Source organism: Mobula hypostoma, chromosome 6, assembly GCF_963921235.1.
Source record: "Mobula hypostoma chromosome 6, sMobHyp1.1, whole genome shotgun sequence".
In the NCBI taxonomy this organism is placed as follows: domain Eukaryota; kingdom Metazoa; phylum Chordata; class Chondrichthyes; order Myliobatiformes; family Myliobatidae; genus Mobula; species Mobula hypostoma.
In genome coordinates this window covers 69256852-69271321 of record NC_086102.1, presented here as the reverse complement: position 1 = coordinate 69271321, position 14470 = coordinate 69256852, and the positions used below count along the sequence as shown (strand labels likewise).

Genomic DNA, 14470 nt, shown 5'->3' with positions numbered 1-14470 from the left:
GCACACGGTTCCACAGTCTTTCGGTCCATCTGAGATGAGCTCGGGCCCAGAGAACTCGCCGGCGTTTCTGCATAGAGTTGATGTGTGGATTTCTCCTTGCCTAATACAGTTTCAAGTTGCATTTCTGGATGCAGCGACGGACTGTGTTGAGTGACAATGGTTTTCCAAAGAACTCCCGAGCCCAGGTGGTTATAATTGTCACAGTAACATGACGGTTTCTTAGGCAGTGCCGCCTGAGGGCTCGAAGATCACGCGCATTCAACAGTGGTTTCCGACCTTGCCCTTTATGCACTGAGATGTCTCTGAATTCTCTGAATCTTTTCACATTATTATGTACTGTAGATGTTGAAAGACCTAAATTCTCTGCAATCTTGCATTGACAAATGTTCCTTTTGAACAGACTAACAATTCTCTCACGAATTTTGGCACAAAGGGGTGAGCCACAACCCATCCTTGCTTGCAAAGACTGAGCCTTTGATGGACGCTACTTTTATACCCAGTCATGATACCTCACCTGCTACCAATTAGCCTGATTAATGTGGAGTCTTCTAAACCAGTGTTACATGAATATTCTGTGCACTTTTCAATCTTATTTTAACTCTGTCCCAACTTTTGTTGAGTGTGTTGCAGCCATCAAATTCTAAATTTGTGTATGTTTACATAATACAATTAAGTTGGTCAGTAAAACTATTGAAAATCTTTTCTTTGTACTTTTGTCAGTTAAATAAAGGTTCACGTGAATTAACATATCACAGATTTTTGCTTTTATTGCATTTTGGAAAATATCCCAACTTTTCTGGAAATGGGGTTTGTAATAAGATGCAAATACTGTTTTGTGAAAAGAAAAACAACATAAAAGAACTTAGAAATCAACCTTATAGTCCAAGGACCTTCAATAATTCTATCTGCAACAAGTATAAATTAAATACTGCTACAGCAGCTAACCTGATTAATGCTGGGACGTTCCTTTGCTTTCTTTCTTGAAGTTGTATCCAGTCCCCACAGGGAAGAAAACCTGTTCCGTCGTTTGCTGACTGATCTGGAAATTGCCTGGGTTCGTTTTTTCAAACCAGATTCAGTTCGAGCTGCCACCTAAAATAGTAATATCACATTCACTTCAAGGTAGCTATTAATGACCAACAGATTGATTAGGAATCAATATTTGATTTTGGAAATAAATACCATCTAGGCTGTGCAAACATATATACAGTAGCTGAGTGTCAAATGATTGTTATTTCTCTGCAACATAGCTCAGAAAGCATTTGCAAATGGTTAAAAAAAACTTAATTCATCATTTTAAAAAGTCTGTGATAAGATCAATAAGGAATAGTTCTATCTTAATCAATAGATTTGCAGAGGCACTCCTCAGATGACAGGAATAACATCTATGGTATGAATAGTAAGAAAAGTTCTTAAATAATTGCGTTCACCAATTAAAAGTCTCATAAATACATTTAAAACAAAGCGAAGAATATATAAATATTAATCAATAAATGACTAAATTTTGTCTTTACTTAAAAAGGGGGAAACACCCATGCCATTTTTCACAGTGTTTTGCTGCAAGACACAAGGATTCTGAAGTATTTTTAAAGACACTTGCTCACACGAGTAAGTGCTTTTATTATCCTTTCCTGGAAATTTCAAGGATTTTGGAGTACAGTATTTTTCACGGGAATGACACAATTTTACAGTGGATTCTCTATCAGTATATGGGATATACTGATTTGTAAGGGCAGTCTTGCATTATATCACTGTAAACCCCACAAAGTACAGCATTTGTCTAAAATTCATGTACAGTTTTGTGCATTCCTTAGAGTCACAATGCAATGTTTCTGACTTCCCCAGTTGAAATAGAAGCTGGCTACTTTTAGTGGATTCTCTTAACTGATGTTTTCAATTTAACACATTTAGCGTAATAGAAACATACACGGAGGCCATTCATCCAATGTGTCTATGCCTGTTCAGCTTAATTCCATACTCCCACAATAGATTTGTTGCCCTGCAGGACACTGCTCTTCAAGTACACATTGAAGTATTTTTTAGTGTGATTTTCACTTCTTCTTCTATCACTCTTTCCAGTAGTAAGCCTCAAGTTCCTACCACCTCTGGCTGAAACAAGTATTTTGTCAAATACTTTAAATCTGTGCACACTGGTTTTTATCCCTTCACCTCCCCGTGGCCAACTCTATTCCAGAGAAAGCAACCATTGATTATCTAGGGCAACACACAAAATGCTGAAGGAATTCAGTAGGCCAGGCAGCATTTTGGGCCAACACCCTTCATCAGGACTGGAAAAAATACAAAAGAAGATAAAGGTATGGGGTTGGGGGATTTGGTACCATTAGTTGTCCAGTCTTTCCTCATAGGAAATTTTCACAGTTCTCTCCAAAGCAACTGTATCGTTCCTACTATGTGTAAAGCAGAACTATATGTATTACTTAAGCTGTGTCAAAATAGCATTGAATACAGTTCTAGAAATAATTCCCTGCTTTATTTTCCAAACACAGTGGATTCCGGTTAATTCAGCTGTTGGTCAATCGGGGCACTCGCCTATTTGGGACAACTCTAAAAGAACAAAACCTAACGAGAAAATAGCCGGGATTCCCTTCATTTACTTAGGACACTAAATCACTTAATTGGGACAGAAAGCTGTTGCTCAACAGTTTCTAACTAGCATCAGTCACATCCACTTGCATGGTTGTTAGCCACAACACTGTGCTTAGAGCAAATAGCTTTTAAATAGTGTATACTGCGTGTGTTTTGTTCAAAAAGTAGTGATTTTTGTCACTGATAGCTGGTGGGAAATAAGCAGTAATTGGGCCAACACCCTTCATCAGGACTGGAAAAAATACAAAAGAGTATAAAGGTATGGGATTGGGGATATTCAGAATATTCAGAACTGCTTTACTCACTGGGATTTCAAGCATTCAGGCTTTGAGATGCCAGAAATGGCTAGAACTGAAAACGAAACAATTTCACTGCTTCAACGAAGAATTTAAAGGTATCAGCAATCATCTTGAATGTTTCAATGAAAATGAAAATTTGTAGGATGCAATTGTCAATAGCATTGTGTGAAAGCATGTCAATTATCTGCACTAGGTATCTGCACTGATTTAGTTGATTTACAGTCAATCAAAAGAACAAGCTAGCGTACACTGGATGAATTCCTCCATTGATAACCATTCAGAACTAATACACAGTTTTGTAGTACTGTAGTCGTATTGGTAGTGTTGTAATTTGTTCTGTATTTCATTTAAATACATAATTTGTTACTCAGTTAAATGGTAGTTTATCTTTCTTATCCCTTTTGAACTATTTCCATAAAACTTGGCTAATTTGGCAGCCGCTTAATTGGGTCAAAATGTACTGGTTCCAATATGTCCCAAAGAACTCAAATCCATTGTATATTTTTAATAATGCATGTTTAAAGTCAATTATACACTATTGCTTAAGATACTTATGAAGATAGGAAATGGTCCTATAAATTACGTATATCTTAGTATAAAAATTTGATACATTTGACAAAATTTAAGTGCTGTCAGTTTATCTGAAAACATGATTGATTAAGTCCAAACTTTTCTATTCCAAATCAGCTACGAGCATCCAATACTGTAGCAAATATTTAACTCCATGCAATGGAATACAAATGAGAAAACAGCAAGAGAATCAACATGTTATGCACATACAGCTTTAATAGTCTTATCGATTATACGATTACCATAATTTATTAATTGACATTTCACTCAAAAAACATATTGATCTTGATGCTGAAGACACTAGTTATAGTCAATTTGTACAGTTTTATCTCATATAACATAAATCACAAATGATTAAAAAAACAGAAGCCTCTTTAAATGTTCAGTTTAAAGTGGCTCAGTCACTCATAGTACTCTATTTTCAATGGACAATATCTGGTTCATGTTGCTATTAAAGCTGTTTTATCCAGTGTTTGCAATAAAACCCAAACACAACAAACTCACCAAGGCATGGAAAGATGATACTGAAAAAATATTTAGACGACCCATGGCATGTTTGGTTGGCCGACTTGCAAATGCAAGAAGTCTTTTTGGGTTTGGTAATTCTCCACCTTGAAGGCTTGCCATATAACAACGATATCGAAAAAGATCAATTTGAAATTGTTCTAAATTTTGTTCCCATAAAAAGATCTGTAAAAGGTGGAGGAAATGAAAATTAAAATGCATTTTTTACCACTATGGAATAAACTTATACTCCAATAATAAGAACGTATGATCAAGGATGTTTCCTTACCAGGGTCAAATACACAGCACTGTACGGGAATAATTTGTTAAATCAGCATGCATTCTACATACTAGAGAATGAAGTAGTCGGCCCTCATATCCGCGGGTTCCACATCCGCAGATTCAACCAACCGCAGATCGAAAATACTGTACAAGTATCCCCCGCTATCTGAAAGTAGAGCGTTCCTATGAAACCTTTCGTAAGCTGAACCCAAAAAGTAACCTACCAAATCATACCAAATAACACATAAAACCTAAAATAACACCAACATATAGTAAAAGCAGGAATGATATGCTACTAGCAGAACCAATAGTAACATCAGCAGCTTTCAAAATTCTTTCTCTCTGCATGTAAATAGTACGAATGGTGGACGCAGGCAAGTTCAACGCACGCACAATGTCTTTATTTTGTACACCACGATCGAAACGCTTAATTACGTCCAGTTTTACACGAAGCGTAACACCCTTATGAGCTCTCTTAGGCTTTTCTGATACCTTAGGACACATCTTGCTAATGGATGCACAAAATAAACCAAGATAAAGCACTCTCTCTGCTCGGGGTGCGCGCTGCCTCTATAACGGCTCGCTGCAAAACAAATGCTGAATGCTATTTTTGCTTTTTGTAACACCCTTACGAGCTCTCTTAGGCTTTTATATAAGGGACTTGAGCATCCACGGATTTTGGTATCTGCAGGGGGTCCAGGAACCAATCCCCCGCAGATACCGAGGGACGACTGTATGCCAACTACCAACTCTCAAGTGGCTGACTAAAACATTTTCTATTTTTTTTTGTAATTTATATTTTATTGAATTTCATCATCAAACAAACAATTCCATAAAATGTATTTCAGATATTGTACATATATATTATATAATCATATTTGTCACAAATCTCCACATAATATTTATCCGAGGTATACACTTATAGAAAGGAGAGGAAAGAAAGAACAATCGAAAGAGGGAAACTATGTACAGAGTAGGGAGTGATCTTTTTTTTTACAACATATTCATTGACTTGTGAGAATAAAATCAGGCCGGAGGTGCTATGTAGTTAAATTATTTTTTCCAGTATGAATAAAATAGTTCCAACTTATAGAAACATAGAAACATAGAAAATAGGTGCAGGAGTAGGCCATTCAGCCCTTCGAGCCACACCGCCATTTATTATGATCATGGCTGATCATCCAACTCAGAACCCCGCCCCAGCCTTCCCTCCATACCCCCTGATCCCCGTAGCCACAAGGGCCATATCTAACTCCCTCTTCAATATAGCCAATGAACTGGCCTCAACTGTTTCCTGTGGCAGAGAATTCCACAGATTCACCACTCTCTGTGTGAAGAAGTTTTTCCTAATCTCTGTCCTAAAAGGCTTCCCCTCTATCTTCAAACTGTGACCCCTCGTTCTGGACTTCCCCAACATCGGGAACAATCTTCCTGCATCTAGCCTGTCCAATCCCTTTAGGATTTTATACGTTTCAATCAGATCCCCCCTCAATCTTCTAAATTCCAATGAGTACAAGCCTAGTTCATCCAGTCTTTCTTCATATGAAAGTCCTGCCATCCCAGGAATCAATCTGGTGAACCTTCTTTGTACTCCCTCTATGGCAAGGATGTCTTTCCTCAGATTAGGGGACCAAAACTTCACACAATACTCCAGGTGTGGTCTCACCAAGGCCTTGTACAACTGCAGCAGTACCTCCCTGCTCCTGTACTCGAATCCTCTCGCTATAAATGCCAGCATACCATTCGCCTTTTTCACCGTCTGCTGTACCTGCATGCCCACTTTCAATGACTGGTGTATAATGACACCCAGGTCTCGTTGCACTTCCCCTTTTCCTAATCGGCCACCATTCAGATAATGATTAACAGATGCTGTTATCTTCTCCATTTTGTAATTGCATTTCTTAAATTTAGAAGTAATTGGATTAAAATGTCAAGCATAAAGCCTTACTTAAATACTGATTCTTGATTAATGTTTTGCACATATATGTACATATATGTGCAAAATTAGCTATTTAATGTTTAAAACTTCAGGCATACTATATTTCCAATATCTTATTCTCACTAAGGTCAGCTTTGGTTTTTGGCTAAGACCATTTATGAAGTGAATAAGAATTTCTACATTTGAACATGACTATAAAAAATACTTGACTATAAAATTGATGACATCATACTGGTAAGGTAAAGATGATAATCCAAGCAATTTTCTGTTGAGCTAATGTTTTAACTGAGTATTGTTATTTTGTAAAAGACCAAGAAATGTAGACTACTTTCTTCTTGGTATTAATAAATATTTTTCATATCAAAGTTAAGCTTCCTATTTTGCTGGAAATGCATCAACAAATAGTTAAAGTTCACTTGATCTTTCCTTTCAATAACTACAAAAGTATCTAAATTTTCTTCTTAAAAGCTAAGTCTTCAGCCAAAGGCATACCTTACCCTAATGCTAAGGGCACATTTAAAACACTCCATACTTCACATAAAAATCAATAAATCTCAAGCAGATATCACTAACTAAACAACAGAGACCCTGGAGTGATCCAAAGGCAGCAAAGTGAGCAAACAGCAGGCAAAGTATGTAGGAACCAAGTAGAAAGAGACAGTTAACAGCTGAGGCACCATGGAAATGAATATAGTCAACAACATTAGAGTGGAGATTAGTTAGAGATGACTAGTTTTTCAATGATTGAGGCTTTCTGTGGGGTAATCATGCATTCTTACTCATATCCACATCTTGAGTAATTTGCTTCCACTAATCCTCTTCTTCCCTCAATCCCCCTCCTGCAGATTTCTCCATTTGAATCCTCTCCAACCCCTTATCCTCTCACTTTCCACTCTCCATTTGAAGCTCTTTGCTTCTAAGTTGAGGCTTCTCTCACTTGCCAAGGGTCATACACCACCACTAGCAACCATTACTGCCCCTTAAATCTCTGCTCCAGCAACTACCAAAATACCTGAGAGTAAAGTTCTGATATTAGTGGTAATTATCATTTTACAATGACAAATTCAGTTCTCCATATTTAAAGCCCAATCATTTCCACTGAATCTACTCGATACATTGAGATCAAGTTCTAGTTTTAATGCTAGGATGCACTGCTTCTAAAGTGAGTTGGACTACACTCAAACTCTACAAAGGGGAAAGTAGGCATGCGGATGAGTAATCTATTCCTGCAACTCAAATATCAAGACCAAAACACTGTTGAAATACTGGTTAAATCATCATTAGATGTAGATTAGTTTCCTTTTTTTTTACTTTGTGGGCATGTTCTTAGCAAAACACAGGCAGTAAAATTCTGATCTTGCTCAACTCAGTGGAACGTCACTAAATGCGTGCTGCCAATCAGAAAATGATCCCCTTGAACTACAACAGATTTGTGAAAAGATAAAAGAATTAGAGAATCAAACAATTTTTAAAAATTATTACAAGAAACTTACAGCTTTTCTTATTTCTTATTAGTTGTGATCGACTTTATTGAATTTAATATGGAGCTGTAAAGGATAGTTTCATAGTTTCACCTATGGATCACCTAAGTCCTGTTTATTACCTTTTCAATTCTCAGATTTACATATATTAACAAATTTTTAAGACTTATAAAACATCTAAAATTTTATTAAAATATTAAATTATACATTAAGATATTACCTGATCAAGTATAGTCTTTCGCTTTTTCGGATCATTAACTGAAGACAACTGCATATCCCCCATTTTCTTCATTTTTTCATCCATATCAATTTTCTGTTCCAGCTTCTTCATCTCTGACTGCAGTAGTTTGACAGTGTCTTCTCTGCGATGCTGTTTTGCCACTGTACCTGCACATGCAGAATGGATTGCAGTGATCCAGTTTTCCAACTCTGTCTGGCTGCAGGTCTGCTTGTGGATACATTAATGAAATAAATAATTTAGGACAATTAACTATAAAATACGTGTCATTAAGACTGATTCAAAAGTGTAATTGAATTTAGTGATAAAAATTGGTAATGTAGCATTACATACCAGTTTCATAAATAATTAGATAATTGCCCAAGAATGATTAAGAGTGACTTAACAAGACCATGATATGTCACGGAAAAATTGTGAAACAGCAATTCCAGCAATCAAGTTTTTCATTGTTTTCATCAAATCAATACTTCAGTGGAAAAGAGCTTATGACAATGCTGATTTCTCCCACTGAAAAATTGAAATGATGGTTTATCAGCAAGTGGAAAATATTAAGATGAAAAACTTAAATTCTTTAAGACCAAGGTAAAAGGATTTTCCATTTCAAACAAAAAAGAGGAAACAATCACTAAAATTCTTGCCATTTATAAATCTGCAACAACACAGCCATAAATGCAATTTTATCTATGAAATTCCAACATTTCTTACAATGCTTCTGGCATTGCAATAAATATTGCATGATGGTTTACACCATCTTCACAGTCAGTATTAAAACAGATGTATGTGAGAAAAGAATCCACTCATGGTGCAAGAACGTTGTATGGGTATCCCTCTTAAAGTATGCAATCTATTCTCATCATTGCTTTGCTTCTCATCAATTACCACCTCCAAATACACACCCTCCAATTTTAGAACATGGTGTTGGACAGGTTTTAAAAGAAAATGAAGATTTTCAATCCACTGTGCAAAGTCACAATTAAAAACATCAGCTAATAATATATTAGACTTTTAATATTTTAAACTATTCCTTACCCATGTTAATATTTTGCATAATATATTAACATATATTAAATAGTAAGTTCAAAATGCACCAGAACATACAGTTATTATTTGTAATCCCTGTTCCTCTGGCAACATACATACAGTATGTCTGTACCATTTATAGTGAATCAAGAGCAAACTAGCCAATTTATTCTCAGTCTATATGCAATTTAGCCATAACCTTTGCTACATTTCATATTTGCAATGCATTTCTGAAAGCAATATTACTGTACAACTACCTGTTCTTATTTTTTTCTCTTAGTATAGTTATAAGCAAGATTTTTACCGATATCAAATTTAGCATTTGAATCTGTAGCAGAGATATTACTGCAAAGACATGCCTTGACATTTCTGAAATATTCCAGTAATGGCTTTACAGAATGCTTCTGTCTGACGACTTGTATTTTATTAATGTTATAGCATTATTGAGGCTGGCTGTCAAATATTTGAAGGTTTGTTATCAGTTTTTGTTTTCCAATATTTGTTTTCCTTATTCGTTTGTGCAAAAGCTCTTTGGAACATTAATTACTGGATGTATAAACTGATTATAGGGCTTTGGAGCTTTGGTGGAGCATGGCACGAAAAGTTCATATCCTTGGTCAGTGAGATACCAAATAACAAAGGAAACAAAGGAGAAGGATATAATAGTGTAACTTAAATAAAATACTGGAAGTGAAACAGAACAAATAAAAGGCTGGTATAAGAGAGAAGAAAAGTAACAAAAACAAAATTTAGAAATAAATTAAACTCCAAATTTTGAAAGCTTCAAGAAAAATAATTACTTTTAAGCTAATCAATTTTATGGCTAATGTTGAATAGTACTACAGGAACAGAGGTTGTGTGATTGAATACATGCTTCTGTAGTTAAGTACGAGCCCTACACTTCTGTAGCAAGGTAGGGTGGTTGACAGGAAGGTTCGGTTTCTTGTAATGAGAGTTCTGGTTTCCTGTGATACAACATACAGGAGTAGCACAACTTGTCGAATACATTGTGTCAATTTGCAACTCATTACATGATTATTTCTTCTTTGCAAGAATTTGTTGTGGTTCCTGCCCATCTCCTTACATCAATAATAATAATAGTGTGAGCATTTAATTCACTAAGAAATTCTGGGCAATAGCAAAGCTGGTCAGATCAGTCATTTCCTTCTATAGACTGATTCCAAGTGAAATAACATTCAGACAATTAATCACAGCTACTTTGCTTCACTCAATCATAGGGGCACACACTAACTAAATTACCTGTGAAAACATTTATCTGGCAGAGGGGCATTATAAAAATAACTCAGTTCAAGTTTTAGTGCATCATCAGCTTGCCTGAACAAATGAATAATTTCAAGAATTTTCTGATTTTATTCCAATATATACCCCCACTGGGCAAAAACTTTAGTTGCCAAAAAGAAGTCTGTGGACAATGAGAGAATTAAGGTGCAACATCAAAAGCAAAAAAACACAAACAAAAATAGACTGTTACAAATTCTGGTAACTGGGAGAAATGGAAAGGGTAGCAAACACTGACAAAGTTCTACCGTCACAAAAAAAGGACAAAGATATTAAAATCAACACTTTTTTTTAATAATTATACCAGGAAATATGTACTAGTGCAGAGTAAAGTTTGTTCTTAAAATAGGCAATCATAAGACTGTAAAATAAGAAGCAATAGACTTGGTAAGTGATTAATTTGCATCAGCATTTAAGAAAGCAAATACTGAATTATGGAAATGTTCTCTACAAAATTAACATAAGCAAAGTAATGGTAATGAAGAAAGGAATATTATTGTCAATTACTATGTCTACAGAACCAGATGATGTCCATCATAAAGTAGGTAAGACCATTGTAAATGCGTTAACTAAAATTTTCCAAAGTGCTCTTTATTTCAGGAACCTTTAGATAGGAAATTATGAAAGGGACTCCAGTATTTGAGAAAGATGAGAGAGTGTAATAAAGGAACAGTTGAGCAACAAGACAAATATATGGTGTTGGGAAAGTATTAGAGTATAACTAAGGACAAGTGACTGAACATTCAGCTATTTTAAGCTGAACAGGATGAGTCAGACTTGATTCGTATCAAATCTGGCTGAATTATTTAAAGCTGAAGTTTATGAGATTGAAGGCAATAAATTGTTCTGGTTCAGAAATTCGCTGAAGAATAGGAGCTAAAGAGGACTAATGAACAGGTATTCAAGTGGCAGCACACACGTACCACAACTAATCACATTTTTAAATAAATTAGATGATGAGAAAGCAAGTCATGAATCCGTGTTGCAAACAAAACAATGTCAGCAATTTAAATGAAATTGCAAGGATTTAATAACTGAATGAGCGAATAAGTTAATTGTATTATAATATCAAGCTGTGTGAGCTCACTTTGGACTTTGGTGGCACGGTAACATAGTGACTAGCCCAATGCTTTACAGTGCCATTGGTCACTGGAGTTCAATTCCCACTGATAGGAGTTTGTATGTTCTCCCTGTGACCTTGTGGGTTTCCTCCGGGTTCTCCAGTTTCCTCCCACATTCAAAAAAGGAAATACAGGTTAGGGTTAGTAAGTTGTGGGCATGCTATGTTGGTGCCAGAAGCATGGCACACTTGCAAGCTGCCCTACACGATTCTCAGATTTGGTAGTCATTGACGCAAATAACATATTTCACTGTATGTTTCAATGTACATGTGACAAATAAAGCTAATCTTTAAACAAGGCAAACAAAATAGGTTATAAATGGCGGACATCTAAAGAGGTTTGAAGATTCATGTATATAGTTCACTAAAACACCACAGGTAGTTGAAGAAAATAATCAAAAAGGTAAGGAATGTTGGTCCTTAGAACCAGAAGGACTGGAAAATCTCAGGTCTCCAAAAGTGGTCACAGAGTAACACAACACAAAAACAGGCCCTTTGGCCCAACAGGTCCATGCCACCCAGAGCATCCTCCCTGCTAAACCCAGTTGTCCGCATTTGGCCCGTAACCCTTGAAGTCCTTCCCCTCCATGTACCTATCCAAATGTTGCAGTAATACCTGTCTGAACCACTTCCTCCAGCAGCTTATTCCAGATAAAGAAGTTATCTCTCAGGTCTCTTTTAAACCTTTCCCCTCTTTTCTTGTATTTGTGTCCTTTAGTTTTGGATTCGCCAACCCTGGGGAAAAGACTATAACTGTCCACCTAATGACTGTCCATATCCCAAGTGATTTTATAAAATTCTATGAGGTCACGTCCCATATGCTGCAAGAAATAAAGATCCAGCATGGCCAACCTCTCCCCATAGTCCAGCAGCATCCTTATAAATCTCTTCTGCACCCTTTGTACCTTGACAATAGTCTTTCCTTGACCAAATCCATACACAAGTGTGTCCTCACAAACAACTTATACAACTGCAACATAATACCCTGCCTCTAAACTTGATACCCTGACTGATGAGGATCAACATGTTAAACACATTCTTCACCACCCTGTCTACTGATATGACTGCTTTCAGACAACTCTGCACTTGTATTCTCAGGTTCTTCTGTTCCATTACCCATCAGTGAGTTTACTCTCCACATTTCTAACAACTTCCCTCAGAATTTACCACTCATCTCCTCACTGTTCCCAATTTATCAGCAGTTAAGTAATCTACCAACCCACGTTTTCGGTGAAAATGAAAATCTCTTCTGTGAGCAGCAAATAATGCTAGAGAAGTTACTTATTTTGAACCTAAGATTGAAATGTTTTTGTTACGCCCAGATATTAATTGTATGAAGTCTATGTAGTTAGGGTACAAATGTCTTACATTGTCACATTGTCTTACTGAGTAACAGAAGAAGATCAAGGACAATAAATGGCCTCCTGCTTTCCCTGTCTCCACAAAGGAGATGTTGCTAAAGTGTTCAACAATCTTTGATGGTCCAATGCAATTTGCTGCTAATTAATTACGTAGACACAACTTTTTTCTCTGTTATTTATTTTAAAAGGCTATTTAGAAATATATAATTACTTTGTATTCAGCTAAGAAAGGAAAAGAGAAAATTATTTTGTAAGTGGTCAGCTCTTGAATAAATCATTTTACTAAACAAACATTGCTATTTTAAACAGCCTTTAATATACTAAATTTTCCAGTGAATTGATTATTTTATCTGTGCATAGAATTTTGATTAGGGCTGTATTACGTTTTAAATGTAATTAACTGTCACAAGTTAAATAAGCCTTAGTAGCATACCCACATGCCTAAATGTCCTTCAGTGATTAATTTCTGCAATTGTCACATACTGAATTTGCCCCACTGTGGTTTGATTTGCTAAATCAAATATGCAGGAATAGGAAAAATTTTAAAAAATGACCTTTGAAACTGCACATTCACAATTTCCAGTCTTATCTGGGTGGAACCTTTTAGGAATTAACATCATGTGTATAATGGCTTGTAGTACCTGGCTCCCACAACTTCCCCACCGTTCCACTGAAATGAGTGACCTACTTGTTAAAAATAGTTTAGGTTATCCCTAAGGTATATATAAAAGAACTAGAGTAGATTTTTCACATCTGAGGAGCAACGTTTATATAATTTATGGATGTTGTAGTAATGAATTTTTCATCAAAAGAGATTTGCACCTGGAATATTTAATTTTATTTTTACTTTTTTTAATCTATCCCCCCTCCTTCAAAAGCTCACAAACTCACTCTATAATTTTACTATTATCTGTTTTCAAGTAGTTCAGATTTTTCACAATAATCAACAACTATCATGCTGTCGGTAGTTTTTCATATTACAATTTAGTCTTTCAGAATTTATAGAACATAGAACAGTATAGCATAGTAGTGACCCTTTGGCCCACGAAGTTGTGCTAACTCTTTAACCAACTCCAAGATCAATCTAATCCTTCCTTCCAATATAACCCTCAATTTTTCTATCACCAAAGAGCCTCTAAAATATCCATAATGTATCTGCCTCTACCATCACGGCTAGCAGCACATTCCATGCACCTACCACTCTCTCAGTAAAAATACTGCCTCTGACGTTCCCCTGTACTTTCTTTCCAACACCTTAAAGTTATGCCCCCTTGTTCCACCCTGGGAAAAAGTCTCTGACTGTCCACTCAATCTATGCTTCTTACCACCTTGTACTTCTCTATCAAGTCACCTCTCATCATCCTTTTCTCCGAAGAGTAAAGCCCTAGCTCACTCAGCCAACTCTTATGACATGCTTTTTAATCCAGGCATCATCCTGGTAAGTCTCCTCTGCACCCTCTCTAAAGATTCCACATCTTTCCTGTGATGAGGTAACCAGAATTGAACATAATATCATTAAAATGCTGTCAAGAACTTGTTTCTATCCTGATGCTGCTGGTATTTTCCTTTGTCTTTACTATTTACTGGTCCACCCTATTTTTCTGTTCTTTGTGTATATTCTGGAGTTATGGTATACAGAAAATGTTAATTTCAACAGTGACCAGTCTTCAGATCTGAATGTGATTGTAGACTGAATTTAAAGTGCAGCTCAGAACAATGGTCTTCTTGGAGTGGCAGACTGGGGTCAATT

At 36.1% G+C, this 14470-nt stretch overlaps 1 protein-coding gene across 3 annotated transcripts in view; it reads right to left on the bottom strand.

Annotated features, from left to right (window-relative positions):
• Positions 1–14470, bottom strand: part of LOC134348081 (rho guanine nucleotide exchange factor TIAM1-like) — a 320986-nt gene that overhangs the window by 197946 nt on the left and 108570 nt on the right. For all 3 annotated transcript variants that reach the window (XM_063050923.1, XM_063050924.1, XM_063050922.1), the window contains 3 exons: positions 7903–8127; positions 3981–4166; positions 946–1092 (listed from right to left, as the gene is read on the bottom strand). In XM_063050923.1, coding sequence (XP_062906993.1) covers positions 946–1092; positions 3981–4166; positions 7903–8127 — 558 coding nt within the window. The remainder of the gene's footprint in view (positions 1–945; positions 1093–3980; positions 4167–7902; positions 8128–14470) is intronic.